At 40.0% G+C, this 15,596-nt stretch overlaps 1 protein-coding gene across 1 annotated transcript; it reads right to left on the bottom strand.

Annotated features, from left to right (window-relative positions):
• Positions 1–522: 522 nt before the first annotated feature.
• Positions 523–10,207, bottom strand: artn (artemin). Its single transcript, XM_066692686.1, has 3 exons — positions 10,067–10,207; positions 8,735–8,927; positions 523–7,215 (listed from the first exon to the last, which is right to left on the bottom strand). Exons 1-3 carry the CDS (start codon positions 10,205–10,207, stop codon positions 6,806–6,808), a joined length of 744 nt encoding a protein of 247 aa, XP_066548783.1. The 3' UTR covers positions 523–6,805.
• Between the last annotated feature and the right edge of the window lie 5,389 nt (positions 10,208–15,596).

Here is a 15,596-nt window from a genome sequence, read left to right as displayed (position 1 = left end):
AATCGCATCTCCCTGTTCAAACATCCGCTGTTTTTTTCAAACAATGTGGAGTCGTTGTTTGTGATATCATAACCGTGGTTTTAATAATCTTCATGTTTATTGGTTAAGGGGATGATCGTCCTGGGACAACTTTTTGTTGTTGTTCCTGGAACGAAAGCAACACAGCAAAATCAGGTTGTACAGCTGGGGCGTGTGAGCAGGACAAGGCGGCCCGATGCACACACAGCTGGGCTGGGGCCCGGCATCTCTAGGACAGCAGAGCTGGCCCAGCGCCATTGGAAAAGAATCATCACTGTGCATTTCGGTTTTAAAAGTTTATTCCTATGCAGGAAATGGCATTGTACAAAAATAGAGTTCAGGAAACATTTACAAAAGTAATCAATATTGACAATAATATAATAATAACAATTATAACAATAAATCCTTTATTGAATAATAAATTCATTTTTTTTTTAAATACTGAAGTAAAAAAAAAAAAAAATGAAGCTGAATTTGCATTGTGCGACAGGGATTTTGTTCTTTAAAAAAAAAAAAAAAAAAAAAAAATTATATATATATATATATATATATATATATATATGTAGCCTCTGAATTTGAACAACAGAAAGACCAAAATAGCAAAATGATAGTCAATTCAAAATCTCTCTCTGAGGAAATGAACTGCCTGGTCCCTGAAGATCCCAGTTAGCGCTGGCGGGGGAACTGTACCAGCTTTGGGTCACTGTAAGTAAATCATTTGTTTCCACTTTTCCGGTTTTGTTTGTGCCTTTCAGTTCACGCTAAAGAGGTCTTGCTGTTTGAATCTTTGCAAAACAAAAACTGAAAAGCAAATATCAAAGTAACACCAATAAACAAAAACAAAAAAAACATCAAATACAAACAATAATCGAGAGTAAATCAAAAGATACATGGCCACATAATAAATAGAAATCTGATATCCATAAGAATAAGTCTGATAAAAAAAAAAACAATAATAAATAAATAACTTAAATGTAATAAATACTTTGCCTATAGAACAATAATGCAAGAAGATGCACAGCATCCAATGGTGATGTTCAGTTTATGCTTAAACAATTGACAAAGCCATGAAGAAAGCTCTCAGCTAATCACAGACTGTGGGTGAAATGAACCCCACAAACCCCCAGAACCACAACTTTAACCCATGACAGCTCCACACAGCACCTGCATTGGGCTTCGCAATCACAAACTGCGGTGTCCTGCTTTGTGTGCGCGCGTCTGTGTTCATCAGCCACTTTCCTTTAAAATAGCTTTACTGAGAAAGGAGCTGGGGTAGATTGACTGAGCCACACCCTGCAGCATTAAATTAACCTTGAAAAGACACAAAACAATGTTATCACGGTAGATATCGATATTTAAACTTAACTATAGGCTATTGTGGATCAGAAATGAATCAAGTCAATGTAACAGTTTTAAGGGGACCAATTCCAGGTCATTGAAAGAACATACTTCAGTTGGTTCTGAAACCTGCTACTTGATACAGGCTCAGTGTTAATATCTACTACTTCTGCTACTAATAACCTTATCCAAAATCTAACCAAAATCCAGAATCCAATAGTTCAATTAAAGATTTTAGCAAGACCAAGAGCTTAGCTGGAACAAAACAACAGACAAAGGGGTCCTACAGGACAAGGGTAGGAAACCTCTGTCGTAAAACAAACACATTTTGACTCTAATCGTGAGTTAGGCAGAGAAGAATGGATTTTCATTTAGGGCTAGACCAAATCAAAGTTATGACCTTCCTACGAATCGCAGTACAAACCTGTTCCCTATTGCGGTTTCATTCATTGTAAGAAGCCCCTCTGTACTACTTAATACATCTAAATGCAACGGGCTACCAGTTTCCTGAATCACGGACCATAACGATTGTGCATTGTGAAACCAACAGCTTTTCTCACAATAACGTGACACTACGGCATCAGAATAAAACGAACAGGTCACTTATCTGATAATGACTCTTACCAGGCATACTCAAGAAAAGGAAAAATGAAAGCAAGGGGTTTTCTGGGGTTGTGCAGATGTTATCTAGGCTCTCAAAGCTATATTTATCTCTAGTTTCGAGTTTGAAATGGGAAAGTACGGTGGAGTACATGGCGATTTACAATTCAAACTCTTGTCAAACGAGAGGATCGAAATACATACAACACAGACACCTGCAGTAAATGACGCTGGGCTTTAAAAGGATGCTTTTTCATTATATGGATAAGAGCTTCTGAATATGTCAACATTGTGAATAAATATCTTCCATTTTCAGGAGAGAAAACATATTGTTGCAAAGGTGCTGCCCAGTCTAGACAAACAGACACCCTGCAATCAGTGCTAGAGAACTATCTTCGGTAAACAGTTTGTGTGACCTCAGAGCTCGTATTGTGCTCGAAACACTTGAAACTGAACATTACTGACATGATTAACCCCACCTCACATCCCTGTCCATACCCCCTAGGTCAGTCATTTGTTTACGATAAATACATTATTGCAATTCCAAAATGAAGATGGCAGACAGCAGGGTTGGTGGTGGGACTCAAGGGCTGGCAGGGCACGGGCATATTTATCTGAGCCAGCAGCCGATAAGAAAACACACTTGATTACTTCATCTTTCGACACTCAATGGTTCTTGCTAATGTTGACAAAAACACTTTAATCTGCACTGAGATAAACTGTGAATTACGAATGCAATAAACGCCAAGTCATATGACTCAATTTCACGATTGTGAGCCGTAACTGAGCTTGGGTAGCCTGAACACGTTCCTCCAAAAGGAGAACAAATCATAAGATACAGATAGAGAGTTGAATAAAATAAGAGTTCATTTCCAAATCTGACCCACTCAACACTTAATTCTGAACCTATAGAGGAAAGTCAAAAACACTCAATAATTCAGCAGTAATGACACGAACTGTTGATCTCTTCTTTGACTTCTTTGATTTCCGTTCTTGTCAGCTTCTAACCAGCATTTTAACACAATAGAACACAATGATTTTGGCCTTTGAAGGAATTAAATAAGATATTTACATTTCTCAAAACAGAGTATCATTCCTGTTTTACAGCTCTTTTACAGAGCTCAGGAAGACATTTTCTGCTGTCATCCCAAATTCAAAGTATGATCCGGTAATACACAGCCAAACTTGAACAAAGACAAGAAGGGAGTATGAAAACCAAGCTCAGTAGAGTCTCCAGATTTCTTGCCTCTCCCAGTCAATGCAAACAATAAAATACGACTGTGCCAATAAATCGTGAGGAACCACTGAGAGTATGCAAAGATGCGCACAAAGATTTAATAAAAGCTTTAGTGGACACAAGAACAAAGAGAAATATATCCATTCATTGCTCAAAAGGCTCTCACAGTAAACAGCCATTTTTAAATTCCTTTATATATATTATTATTACAAAAGTTGATCAAATTTGATGCCCACATTACAATGAACTGGACAGCGAAACCTCGACTCTCTGTTAGCCTTGAAATGAACAATCCTGCCCCAGGTAGCAGCTAAACCACTTCTCAAATATATGCAGGTTTTCTGTAAACAGGCACTTGGCTTTTCTGTCTTAAAAGGGATTTAAAACCCTGTTGTGAATTAGGGGAGATCTTGATTTTTAAGGATGTGAAAAAAGAAAATAAACCACAAAACCAGTGTTATTGCACCTGCTATTACAGGGACTTGTGTTCTTAAAGGTAATTTTTCATGAAGCAGGCAATTGTTTTTATAGAGGAAGAGCAATACAAAAAACTGATAAAGAGACCTTTAATGGAGGAAGATGAAACTCGATTAGAAAAAGGTGAAAATATTCATTTTATAGAAAAGAAGAAGCTGCACTATCATGGATTTTTTTTCCACACTATTTCTTAAAGAAGAGGGCAAGATTGAGGCATGACTAAGGCCCTGTGTTCAAATGACTGCTATTACTACTACTGTAAGTACCACCGTCCTCTTGTAACACTATTTTTCATTTCCAAAGTGTTGTACTTGGACACGTAAACGCTGTAATCACTGAGATGAATTTACCGCATTGTGGCTTTTAGGGATCAGCATGGGAAGTACTGATTCATTCCCAGCCACCGCTGTTAGTCTGACAGCTTTATTCTCCGAAAAATTAGAACTCCGAAACTCTACACTTTCAAAAAATGGAAATATTTGGATAGTTACCCTGTATAAACTTTAAACATTCAAAGCAAACGTAATTAGGAAAAGGGCTGAAAACCACATCAGCTGCATTTCAGAGCACATGATGTCTGTGTCAGGTACTTGTGGAGGAATCTGAATAGCTTTTACTTTGGCGTGTTATAACATCGTTTACGGTGTTGTAATCTATATATACAGACCGCAAAGAGAAGCAATGTTCTTGTAAGCATCTGTACTTCTCTTTGGTGTAAGCACTGTAGCAAAGCCATGGTTACACTTAAACAAAGAAACCTGATTTTGAACAAAAGCAAAGCAACTTTATTTAGTCCACAATCATTTACACCATCAATTGAGATGGTATAATTAAAAAAAAGTCTTAAAGGTTCTTTTACTAGCCTGAAACAAGTTTTGACAATTACTGTTTTTACTCTATTGAGTAAATGTATGTAAGACACTCCCTTTGAAAGCAAAAATACTTCACCTATTTCCACTTCTAATGAAGCACACATTTACACAGACAAATCTTCAGGTAACTTCATAACTCGCCTTCTTCTGAAAACAGATGCTAAGATAAAAACACACTCGCTCAACAGAAAACAACATTATTTTCCTGTGAGAATTTCACAATTGTTAATTGACCCTGAAATGTGGATTAATGTGAGAGAACCACCCTGGAAGGAAGGTAGTAGTACAAGCACAAGAAAATGGTGCTTTAACTTAATGCCAGTGCTAAAAACTGATTTCTGTTCTACTAGTTGAGACATTCAGCCTTAACTGATTTATTAGGATAAAAGGTTTTAGAAGGATCCTTAATATACTACTGTATGTTTTGAAATATATTAGAAATACAGGCAGTCTAAGCTGATTGTAGAAACACAGATGCAGGTTTTGCCTTTTATAATTGCTATCTAATTCCATCTACTGACTCTCCTTTGCAAAATTGAGTTTCAGCTAATTATGAGCGTCTGCCTTATTCTATTCAAAACACTGAACAACTAAATCAGACCATCGTAATTCAGGTTTCTCCCTCTAAATGACCCTTCCCTGTCCTGAATGGCGAATGCACTGGCCCGGAGACTTCATTTAACTGTACTGCGAGGAAGTCTCACGAAATCACTGTGAAAAGGTATGGCGGTCATTGTCCAATGTTTCTGTAAGCACTGGGCCGCTGACAACAGGAGTCGGGTAGATTGCAGTTGAGCTACTGTGACCACCAAACCTAAGGACAAACCTTCTTTCCAAAGCAAAACAAATAAATAAATAAATAAAGGTCATGTCGATAGTATACTGAGGAGGAAAGCTGGATCTCTTCATTCACTCCCATCTTCTCGATGTGAGGCTCTACCCAAACACGTCTCCCTCAGTCTGACTCCCATCCCTTAAGTCACAAGCACATTTTGTAGCAGAAGTACCTTTTGGCGATTACTTGCCAATAACCATACTCTTACAAGAAGACGGGACAGGGTAGTGGTAGTCCTTTTCCGTTGTGGTCCTGATGGCATGAAAGAAACTCTCGAAGCATTGCCCCGAAGAAGCTGCCATGAAGTCTCGGCTGGGCAAGGCTGTCCACACCTCCGTTATCTAAAAGTCTAGTATAGCAAACTGTTCCGTCATTCTGCCGTCAGTGTGTTGTCAAGCAGCCATCTCTTAGCTGCCATTAAGTCTGTAGCCTCGTGAATAATAAATATCCTTTCTACCTTTAGTGCTAGACAGACCAGGTTGCCTTGCTGTTCTTTACAAGTACATCCCTGTGTATCGTGATACTAACAGAGTTTGTCCTGCAAATCTGTTGTCATTGGGAGGCACAATGATCTAACTAGATGAATAGTTACAAAATAATTGACACAAGTGAAATCCGCTCTGTCCAAACATCTCACACTGTTCAAAAAATACTCTCAGATTAACTCTTCCTGCACACAATATCACATCGTCCTTATGCATAAGTGATGAAGAATTAGGTTCCTTCCCTCCTTGGTTCATGTCCCAGCAGTGCGAAACCTTCTCACAGTCTATAGTGTGCCGTGTCCACAGAGCAATCGGAGCCAAGCGTCTCTGAGGAATTGGGACAAACAGCACGTTCTTTAGTTCTCCTGTTACAGTCCCGTTTGCCCACTGCAGGAGAACATCCCGGTGGAACTTCACCATCTGACTGATGCAGAAGATATTTCTTATTCCTCTCTCATCCTTTCTACCTCTCTGGGCTCTCCAGCGTTTCTGCCCATTGGATCACGATGGCGAAAGGAGAGCAGATAATGAGGTTTAGGTACGGCTTGAACTTGTGTGCTGAACTTTCTCTTCCACGTGGAGTTGAAGAGCAGACGAAAACCCTCCTGTGCACATGCAGAACTGCTTCTCCTTATCCCAATTCTGCACGTTCCCAAATCGCTATTAAACACTCCACGATGCTCATGGTGCAATCTCCGTCAGCCTCACCCACTGCTGGGCGATGCTTGAGCCTCTGAAACAGTGATGCCAGGCGAGTTTCTGCCCCGTCTCCACACCTCAGAAATCTCAAATCACTATCATCTTCCCAAGCTGAAGTTCCAGAAAGTACCCATTTTTCTTCTTTTTCATATATATACATAGATATATCTATATATACATATACATAGATATAGATAGATATATATCTTTCATTTTCCATTGGCAGGGTGAATGTTTTGGCCTCTCAGCCCACACAGTTGCATTCTTTAGCAGAGACGTTTTTTACCGACTGCCAGTCGTTCTTGATGTCCATGAAAGTCACGGCCTCATAGCCCGTCGGCCGGCAGCAGGGGTGGGAACTCACCTTCTCCTTGCTTTTGATGAGGCCGTTCTTCATGAGCGCGTTGAGCGTGAGGTCGTACTCAGTGCGTTTGCTCTGGCAGGAGCCAGCACAGTACTTGAAACGGACAATCTCGTCGGACTCGTAGCCCAGCCCCAGGTCTCGCACACGCAGGGTCTTAGTCCTCAGTCTGCAGTCCCGTTTGACATCCTTGGGCCTCTTTCTCTCCTTGCCCTTGGCCTGGACAGAGTCTAAGGGAGAGCGTTCCCATCGGCCCTGGTGGTCCTCCGCGTCTTCTAGGAGCGGGGGGTTGACTGCGGAGAGACAGGGACATGGGATTTGAGGACCTTTTCTCAGAGTGGTATGGTTATTTAGTTTATATAATTTTACCTAACTTCCTGCATTTGTCAAATACAGGATGAATGGGCACCTACTGTTAATTAAAAAAAACTAAACTACTTTTGCAATTGTAGCTGCTGCCAAACTCCATATTCATATCAAAACAGAGAGGAAAAACAACTAATTTACACTAAATCACTCAGTACTAGTGTTGAACAGCCTCAAGGTTACTATCAATGTAGGAGGCAATGAGAAAATAATGCATTAGTAGATTGAAAACAGAGGTCTTCAGAAAGGCCCGCTTAGCAGTGAGTGAATTCTTCTGATTATCACTGAAACGTTACTGAATGTACTGTCAGTGCATGTAGGGAATTACTGGCATTGGGGGAGAGAATTCCTTGGCTAAACTTTAGAGGAGCACAGTGGTACTTTGTTAATTAATTGAGAAACTTATTGTTTCAGTGGAGATAACTCCCCACCCCCTCAGACAAGCTGACTGATCCGTAAGAACACATACACCAGCCGAGCTCTTTGGTGTGTGTTTCAACAAAACAAGGACAAATTCTTATTGTCGTCTTTGTGGCCTTTTCTTGAAAAAAGCCTGGCATTGCAGTGTAATCAAAGCACAGACAGGCCTAACCTCTCCCCGCTCAGTGCACAGGCTGAGAACTTTTGAATCAGTAAATCAATTTTCCCTTAATGTGTGCTCATATAATGGGTGGATCACGTATTCCTCTTTTTACAGTTGCTGAACCAGAGCAACCTTGCGCACATGTCAGTGCATGTCATTATCGCTGTGTTTATGGACAGCGTTTGAACTCCAGAAAGGCAAGAGGCTTTCACAAATATTGCTCCCGAGGCGATCGGAATTAGGAAATCCAGTGTGCGTAAATGTTATACCATATATGCAGTTGTGTTTAAACTTGCTGTTTGTTCTGAATGCATTTGAATTATTCTAGACAAGATTATTTGAGGAGATAAAGGATCTCGCATCCTGTGTCCTGGACTCTCAAATACCTGGAGTTCCAGAATATCTCTCTGTAGACTTTGATAAGAGTTCAGCTGTGGGATGTTCAGGCTTTCTAATCTAATGACACGCATTATTGCTTTTATAGACTTTCTGGCTTCTTCATGGCTGGCTAGGCATTGATGGAAATTGTATTTTTAGGATAGAACGTTTCTACTGGAAGTTTCTTCCTAAAACGCACTTCACATCGAAGACTGTTAATGAGAAAGCTCTGGCCAATCCCCCCTTGAGGATATGAGGGTGTCATCATTAGCTCAACCTAACTAATCAATAGTCCCTAGAGAAAACTATATAAATGTATTATTTATAATGAAATGTAAAACTGTATTGATTTAGTTTTAAGGTTTCCTACAATGTAGATGGCTCTACAAGTTTATAGTTTGATTTTCCAAATTTCAAAATGGTGTCATGACCGCCTACGATTTTGAACAAAATGATTCCAGTCCGGTCCTGATCTGGAAACTCACCGAAGAGGCCGGCCCAGGAGGAGGGGACATCAATGTCTTCACTCGTCTCGTCCAGCTCCAGGCTGTCTGGGGGGGTCCAGCCCACGCTCCCGGGCCCTCCCTCGACAGCAGGGTTGGGCTCAGATCCCAGGCCCTCCCCGGGAACACCCCCCTCCGCGAGGGCCACCAGAGATCCCAGGAACCAGAGCATCACCTGGAGGGAGCAGACAATCACTCACACGGTGTCCCAGCTGGAGGGACACACCTTCCTCTGGGGGGCATTACTTATGAACTTAATAGCATCCCTTCTGAATCCTAATGCTTTTCCTTTTCGATATCTGACCACAGATGGACACAAGAAGAGAAGCTATTGAGTATATATAGTGGTTACAAAGGGGGGAATCCAGGAAGTCTAAACAGGCTTCCAGGCAATTTGTTTCTGGCAACGAGCAACAGTGCTTTGTACCTTATCTTAGTAGGGCACTGTGGAGCGAGTGAATTGCGCTGACAGAGTTTGCGATGCGCAGATGGAACTGATACAGATGATTATGATCAGGTGGAAACAATTATTATAACACAGAAGGAGTGGGTTTCCTGGAGTAATTTTTTCCCTCCCCCCGGTATTGAATATAATACTTTCCAAAATTGCTTCAATTTAGGGAATTTAAATAAAACATTATATTACATGCTTCATGTTTGGGGTTTGGGAATGAAAATCAGCATCATACTACTGATGTTTCTTGTGTAGAAGTATAGCTCTGCTGGAAATTATATATATATATATATATATTATAATCTGTTGCATTAAAACTTGATTTTAAGGTGTCACCCTATAAATGAGGAAAACCTTTGAGATACAGTCAGCACTGAACAATGCAGAGGCGAGGGTACGAGGGGGGGGGGGGGGGGTATGTGTGGTTCTACCCCCAAAGCCTGTCTATAGGTATTTAATTTGATGGCAACAGTGTTACACAATACCCACTTTCAGGAAGTCAGACCTCGAATCTGTAAGCTGATATTTTCATCCCAGTCAATCCTCTGACATCCAAACACGGCTTCACTCAACCTAACCCTGGCTTCACAGCTCCAATCATCCAGGGCCCGAGAGCCCCCAGGGCTTTACACAGCCAACACCTTAAACTGTTTAATTACCAAATTGACATGGAGCATCTATCCAGTCTTCAGGCAGTCAATTATTTAAAAGGTACTTATAAACCGAGTATCAGTGCAGACTCAGCCAGCTTAGAGGAGCGTGGAGTTGGAGGAAGAGAGAAAACTGAAGTGGGTTTTAGGACGCAACAATAAGTTAGGCAAATATGACAACCATATCTTAAAGTTGCACCTAGCATTTACCTTCCAGTTCCTCAGGTGGACCCTCCTCCCTGGCCGCAGTACAGCCACTTCCTGTTCGCCCCAAGCTCGCCAGTGCCTCTTCCTGTCTGCAGAGGAAATGGAGGACAGCAGTGAGTGACAGTGCTCCATCCATCCATCCATCTTCGAAACCGCTTATCCTGGCGAGGGTCACGGGGAAGCCGGAGCCGATTCCGGCAGGCATAGGGCGCAAGGCAGGAATACACCCAGGACGGGATGCCAGTCCATCGCTGGGCAGAGTGACAGTGCTGACAATCATATTCATACTTACTGTGACCGCCAATTTTTGTCCCTGTTAAAACACAAGCAAATTACATGTTGAAAATTGTACGCAAACTATAAGAAGAGCCAATGAAATTAGTTTTTCTGATTACTTTTGTTCTGCTGCAAAGCTTTATATGCCGTTTGTACTTTTATGTGCATGCTTTTTTTCCTGATGCACTTTCTATATAATCTGTTTGATACAAAATTATAATAAAACGCTAAAGGATTAAAATATGTCTTTCTGTGAGCATCAAATGAATGGTTTGGTTTATTTAATCTCAGTTAAATGTTTTCCGTTTTAGTCCTGCAAACAAGAATGCTGTCCTGGAAATCTCTTTCTTCTGTAAATATAAATGTAGAGCTTAATTATAGTAGCACTGCAATATTGGACATTATTACAAACACATTGCAGTCTCACACGTAATCCAAAAGTCATCAATCACTTGTGAGTTTTCAATTCTTTTCAAATGTGCTTTTTTCCCTGCGTCTCTGCTGGAAAACCTCGGTCTTTTCAGATAAGTCATGCTGCTTGTGTTGGCTTGTCTACAGAAACTGCTATAAACCTTGCAAGTTCACCGACAACACCTTCTATAGAAATCCTCTCAATGGAATTCTTAGCCAGGGATGTTTCTATTCAAAGGATTGTCAACAACACCGAAATCCCACAGAAGCCCCATAAAGTTTTACAGATAGAAAACTGATAAGATACCCCCCCCTACTATTGTGAATTCTAGCTCTGTGAAGTGGAATGACTTAAAATGACTGGATTCTCCTCTTTACACTTCAGATTGTGTGTGTGTGTGTGTGTGTGTGTGTTCCAGATTTTAAATAATGGTTTATTATGTTACCTTTATTAAATCCATATCATGCACATATTTGTTTGTATAACATGAATGAGCTATGAATTGATTCTTTTTGGGCTGCTTTCTTTTCATAAACAGAGCACCACAACTGGCTAAGGCTGAGAATATTTCTTCTTTAAAAAATATTTTTTAGATATTAGAGTTTTGAATGGCCAATTCAGAAACTAAAAATGCAGGTCATATTGCTGTTGAATATCTTTGCAGCATTTTATCTGGGGCTAAACAAAGTAAACATTTTACCCGTGGATAAAATTTGTGAACAACAATACAAAATCATCTCTGTATGATTATAATCAATATTCACAGATTATTAGAGGGAGGCAGATACAACAGGTAAAGGCAGATTCAAATATTTATGGCTTCATTCAGCTACTTATTTAATTCGCCTATGCACTTACTTAACAGGTGGGGGCGCTCTTTAGCAAACATTTACTAACTATGCAAATAACTTCCCAAAGCAAGTCCAAATGGCTTCGAACCAGACAAGAGTGATGAAAACCTTTTGGCGCTACGAGACAACTTAACGTTAGTGTTACACACTGTGGTTTTCTCCTTCTATCAATCTTTCTGCAGCTTGCACTGGATAAGCTATAGTGGCAGTCGGCGTTTAATTCTGAAAGAATATAATGATCTTAATAGTCCTGAATTGAGGCTTGTGATCATGTGGAAACGGTTCGAATTACTAAACATCTGTGTAGTCTTCTAGCAACAAGTACAATTCATGAACACAAAGGGTGCAATTCTTCACCGTATTTAAAATTCTGAATGACGGAAATACGGAAAACAGAGACCAGGATGCTGTCACACCTGAGCAGAAAGTATTTTGCATGTATTTTTGAGGCTAGGCCTGACTTTTAAAATAGGCCAAGCTGGTTAGGAATGGGATATTCTCATGACAACCACACACAGCAGCTCTCACTCTTTAATTCCATCCCTCTTTTTTCCATTCATTCCTTTCTACTTTCCCTGAGGCAGAACACGATAACCCAAGCCGATCACTGTGTCGATTCAAAGGGACGTTGCCAAAGAATATGCCAGACATATGAACAACCCTCGCTCGGAGATTAACTGTGTGGCTATCGGACAAGTAATAATTCCACACAAACCCATCTGCCCTTGTGATAGAGGCACAGAGCATGAACTCCTAAGTAATTTCCACCTATCTCCAGGTTTTATTTAACAGCCTATTAAACAAAATTCCCACATGGAATGAAGCAGGGTGTGTGTGTGCGTGTGTGTGTGTGTGTGTGTGTGGGGGGGGGAGGGGGTTGTCGGGGAAGGCAAGCCCTGAGCTACATTTTAGAAAACATTTATGCTCAGCAGCAAGAGACAGCAGTACAGAATACATGTTGCACAGTTTTCAACATGCTTTAATCAAGCTCCGAGATCTGTTTATGTTATATATGGAAGAACACTTAAAACTTATATGGTTTGGAGAAAAGAGGCACAGAAGGAATTTTGTGGTGAAGTCAGATTGATTGGTAGCCAACATCTCAATACTGTTCAAACGACACACAAGGGTGGGCTTCTGTTAATTAAATGTAGTTTCGACTCTCTCATTAAAGATATATACATGACAATATTTCATTTTAGACTTGAAAGTCTCTTTTTGATCTCTGGTTTCATTGTGTTGCCACTTTTAATAACATGATAACAGTACACTGTGATTTTCATTAGCCCGGGAGATGAACAATCCAATGAAATAAAGCTTTTTAAAGGATATTGTTAATTTTACTGCTTCTGTGGATAAAGTGTATTTATGTATGACTTGAGAGTGTGACAGTTTTAAGAGGAAACTGTTATAAAGTGACCAGCAATCACTCTCAATGTGATATAAATAGCAGCATAAATCACTAGCAGGAGAGCTTGTTGTTTTTATCTCATGCTGCTTATATCTCTTTTAGTGCTCTCAGTTTCTAAAGATAGCTTTCTAAGCCAGACCTACCCTTGTACATTGCCTCCCAGAATCTTCCCAGGCAGAAGCTCTGCACAAAGGTTATGTAAAAGATGATATGAGAGCAAGCGGACCAAAGTCAGCTTCTGTCAAACGCAACGCATGAGAACGATCACGTACTAAATCTGACAGGCAAGCATTTCCAGCACAAAATAACTATTAGCAGCGGGGCTGGTGGTGGTGGTCGTACTACTAATTATGAGGATGTTGACAATTAGTATTACTAATATTATTGTTCACAATGCTTTTGACAACCAAGTCTTTGCAAAGCACTGTCAATATTTCCCCAAAACTCCAGAAAATGTGAATTGAAAGGAGACCTCAAATTCAAGCTGAACAAAAGTCTCCAAGCATAATACATTTTGTGTATTACTAGCTACTTCCCAAAAACCTTCATTCTAGGCAGCAGTACTAAAGCAGTGACCTGTAATTAAGATTACCTTAGTAGATGGAATCACAGCATTAACCTAACAGGAACTCATATCAGCAAAGAATTGCAAACAGTGTTCAGTAAAGACATCGGCAGCCAGGTTTAAAAACACAAAGCAGGCTAAGCCTAATTAATCACAACCAAGTCTTATAATAAGATTGCGTTTGATGAAAGCTCATATTCAGGGATATATTTATATGAACTATGAGGTCATTTGAATTTATTTCTCGTTACTAGAGGTTGAGGCTTAGTCCTCGCATTCCACACCATGCAAGGAATTAACAATTGCTTAGAGGAAAGCCAGGGAAAACGTCTCCGTATTCACCCCCCCCACACGCTGACAGCTGGATGGGGTTAGTGTATGAACCTGCTTAGGGCTGGCAAAGATCAGGCCTCTAATTACTTATGGTTATTAGCACTGGAGATTAATTAACCCTCCTGTTCTGCTATCTAGAAGGAATATGAATGCTGCAAAGCCGAAGCATTACAATTGATCTTTCCCCTGCCGAGAATTAGAGCAGCCTTGACAATTCAGAACAAATCTAATTTCCAGACTGTCAAGCTGAAAAACTACACTAGACAGAACACATTCGCTGTCAAACCTGATTTGAGATGTGTACATTACAGGGACAACATCCTTTCCAAGCGGACATTAATGTCGATCGGCAGCTTTAACTTTATCCAAGGGAAAGCTGGTGGCTGCTGATGTTTTAATGTCCTATACTCCCTGACTCAGAGCAGTTTCTCTCTTTTACATCATTATGTCAAAACAGGCATAGTAACCAATAGCAGAGGTATAATTCGGACAATATAAAGTGTATAACTATCTATCTATATAATTAGGCTCAATGATGGGAGCAATATATAGGTGAATAACAATATTATGATGGCAATACAAATACAGTTTGTTGACACACTAGCACAAACACTGAGACACCTTTGATAGACTACTGCAATTCGAACCTTAGGAAGACTCCCAGCAATGCAAACTCAGAGCCGTCTGGAATTCAAACATGCCTAATTGGGCTAAAGCACCACATACAGCACACAGAGCAATTAACAATAGATGTGTCTTCTTCCAGTTTAATGCAACTATGTCTATGGTTAATTGAATATATGAAGTCTGAACTGGAGGTGTACATTCTTGCAGTGCACTGTAGCTGCCTAAGATACTCGTAATTAGATTTTTAGATCCAAAAATAGTGTTAAACTATCCATTCAAGAGATATAAACAAATGACTTAGAGGTCTGGAATGCAGTATTGTCCAAATGCTCCAATATTAACAAGATGATTCAGAATTAATCATTACAAAAAATACAAATATGACAGCATTTCAAAGCATAACACAAATATTTGTATGAGGAAACATTTAAAAAACATGATTTTGTATCTCTTATATGTCCTCATTCAAACCAATACGTGGAAGTATTTCAGTATTTTAATTAATATCTCTCTCTCTCAGAAAATCATCTCCCTACATCCCCAATGTCGTCTTCCTTTAACGCCAGAAGGATGAAACCATGTGAAAGATTCTGGATATTTTACAAAGAATCTGCCAACTTAAGACCATTTTATTTCGTCTGTATAACAAACAATCATAGTAATACAAAATAAAATACAAAATATAATACAAAATAAAAATAAAATGCTGCTAAAGTGACTCCATTTACCGATGCTGGTAATGCAGAACAGTGCACACAGTATATATTGGGACAGAGGTCACCCCAGTTTATTGCCTCTGCTCCAGGGGCCCTTACCCCTGAGGGCCATTAGGGAGACTTTATCTGTCAGGTAGAGCTATAATTAACAGGTGCTGCAGTAAAGGAAATCGAAAAATAAAGTAAATCAGGCTTTAAATCAAAGATAACCCAGATGAAGACTGGCGTTTGTTAGGATAATTTAATGCCCTGTATTCGTTGATTATTACCAGAGACTCTTTCCTCAGGTTTGCCAAACTGGTGACAGGAAGCAATACACCCACTCCTCCCATACTTTATTAA

This window comes from Amia ocellicauda, chromosome 19 (assembly GCF_036373705.1).
Source record: "Amia ocellicauda isolate fAmiCal2 chromosome 19, fAmiCal2.hap1, whole genome shotgun sequence".
NCBI lineage: Eukaryota > Metazoa > Chordata > Actinopteri > Amiiformes > Amiidae > Amia > Amia ocellicauda.
Note: the sequence above shows the minus strand (reverse complement) of the source record. Positions and strands in the feature narration are given on the sequence as shown.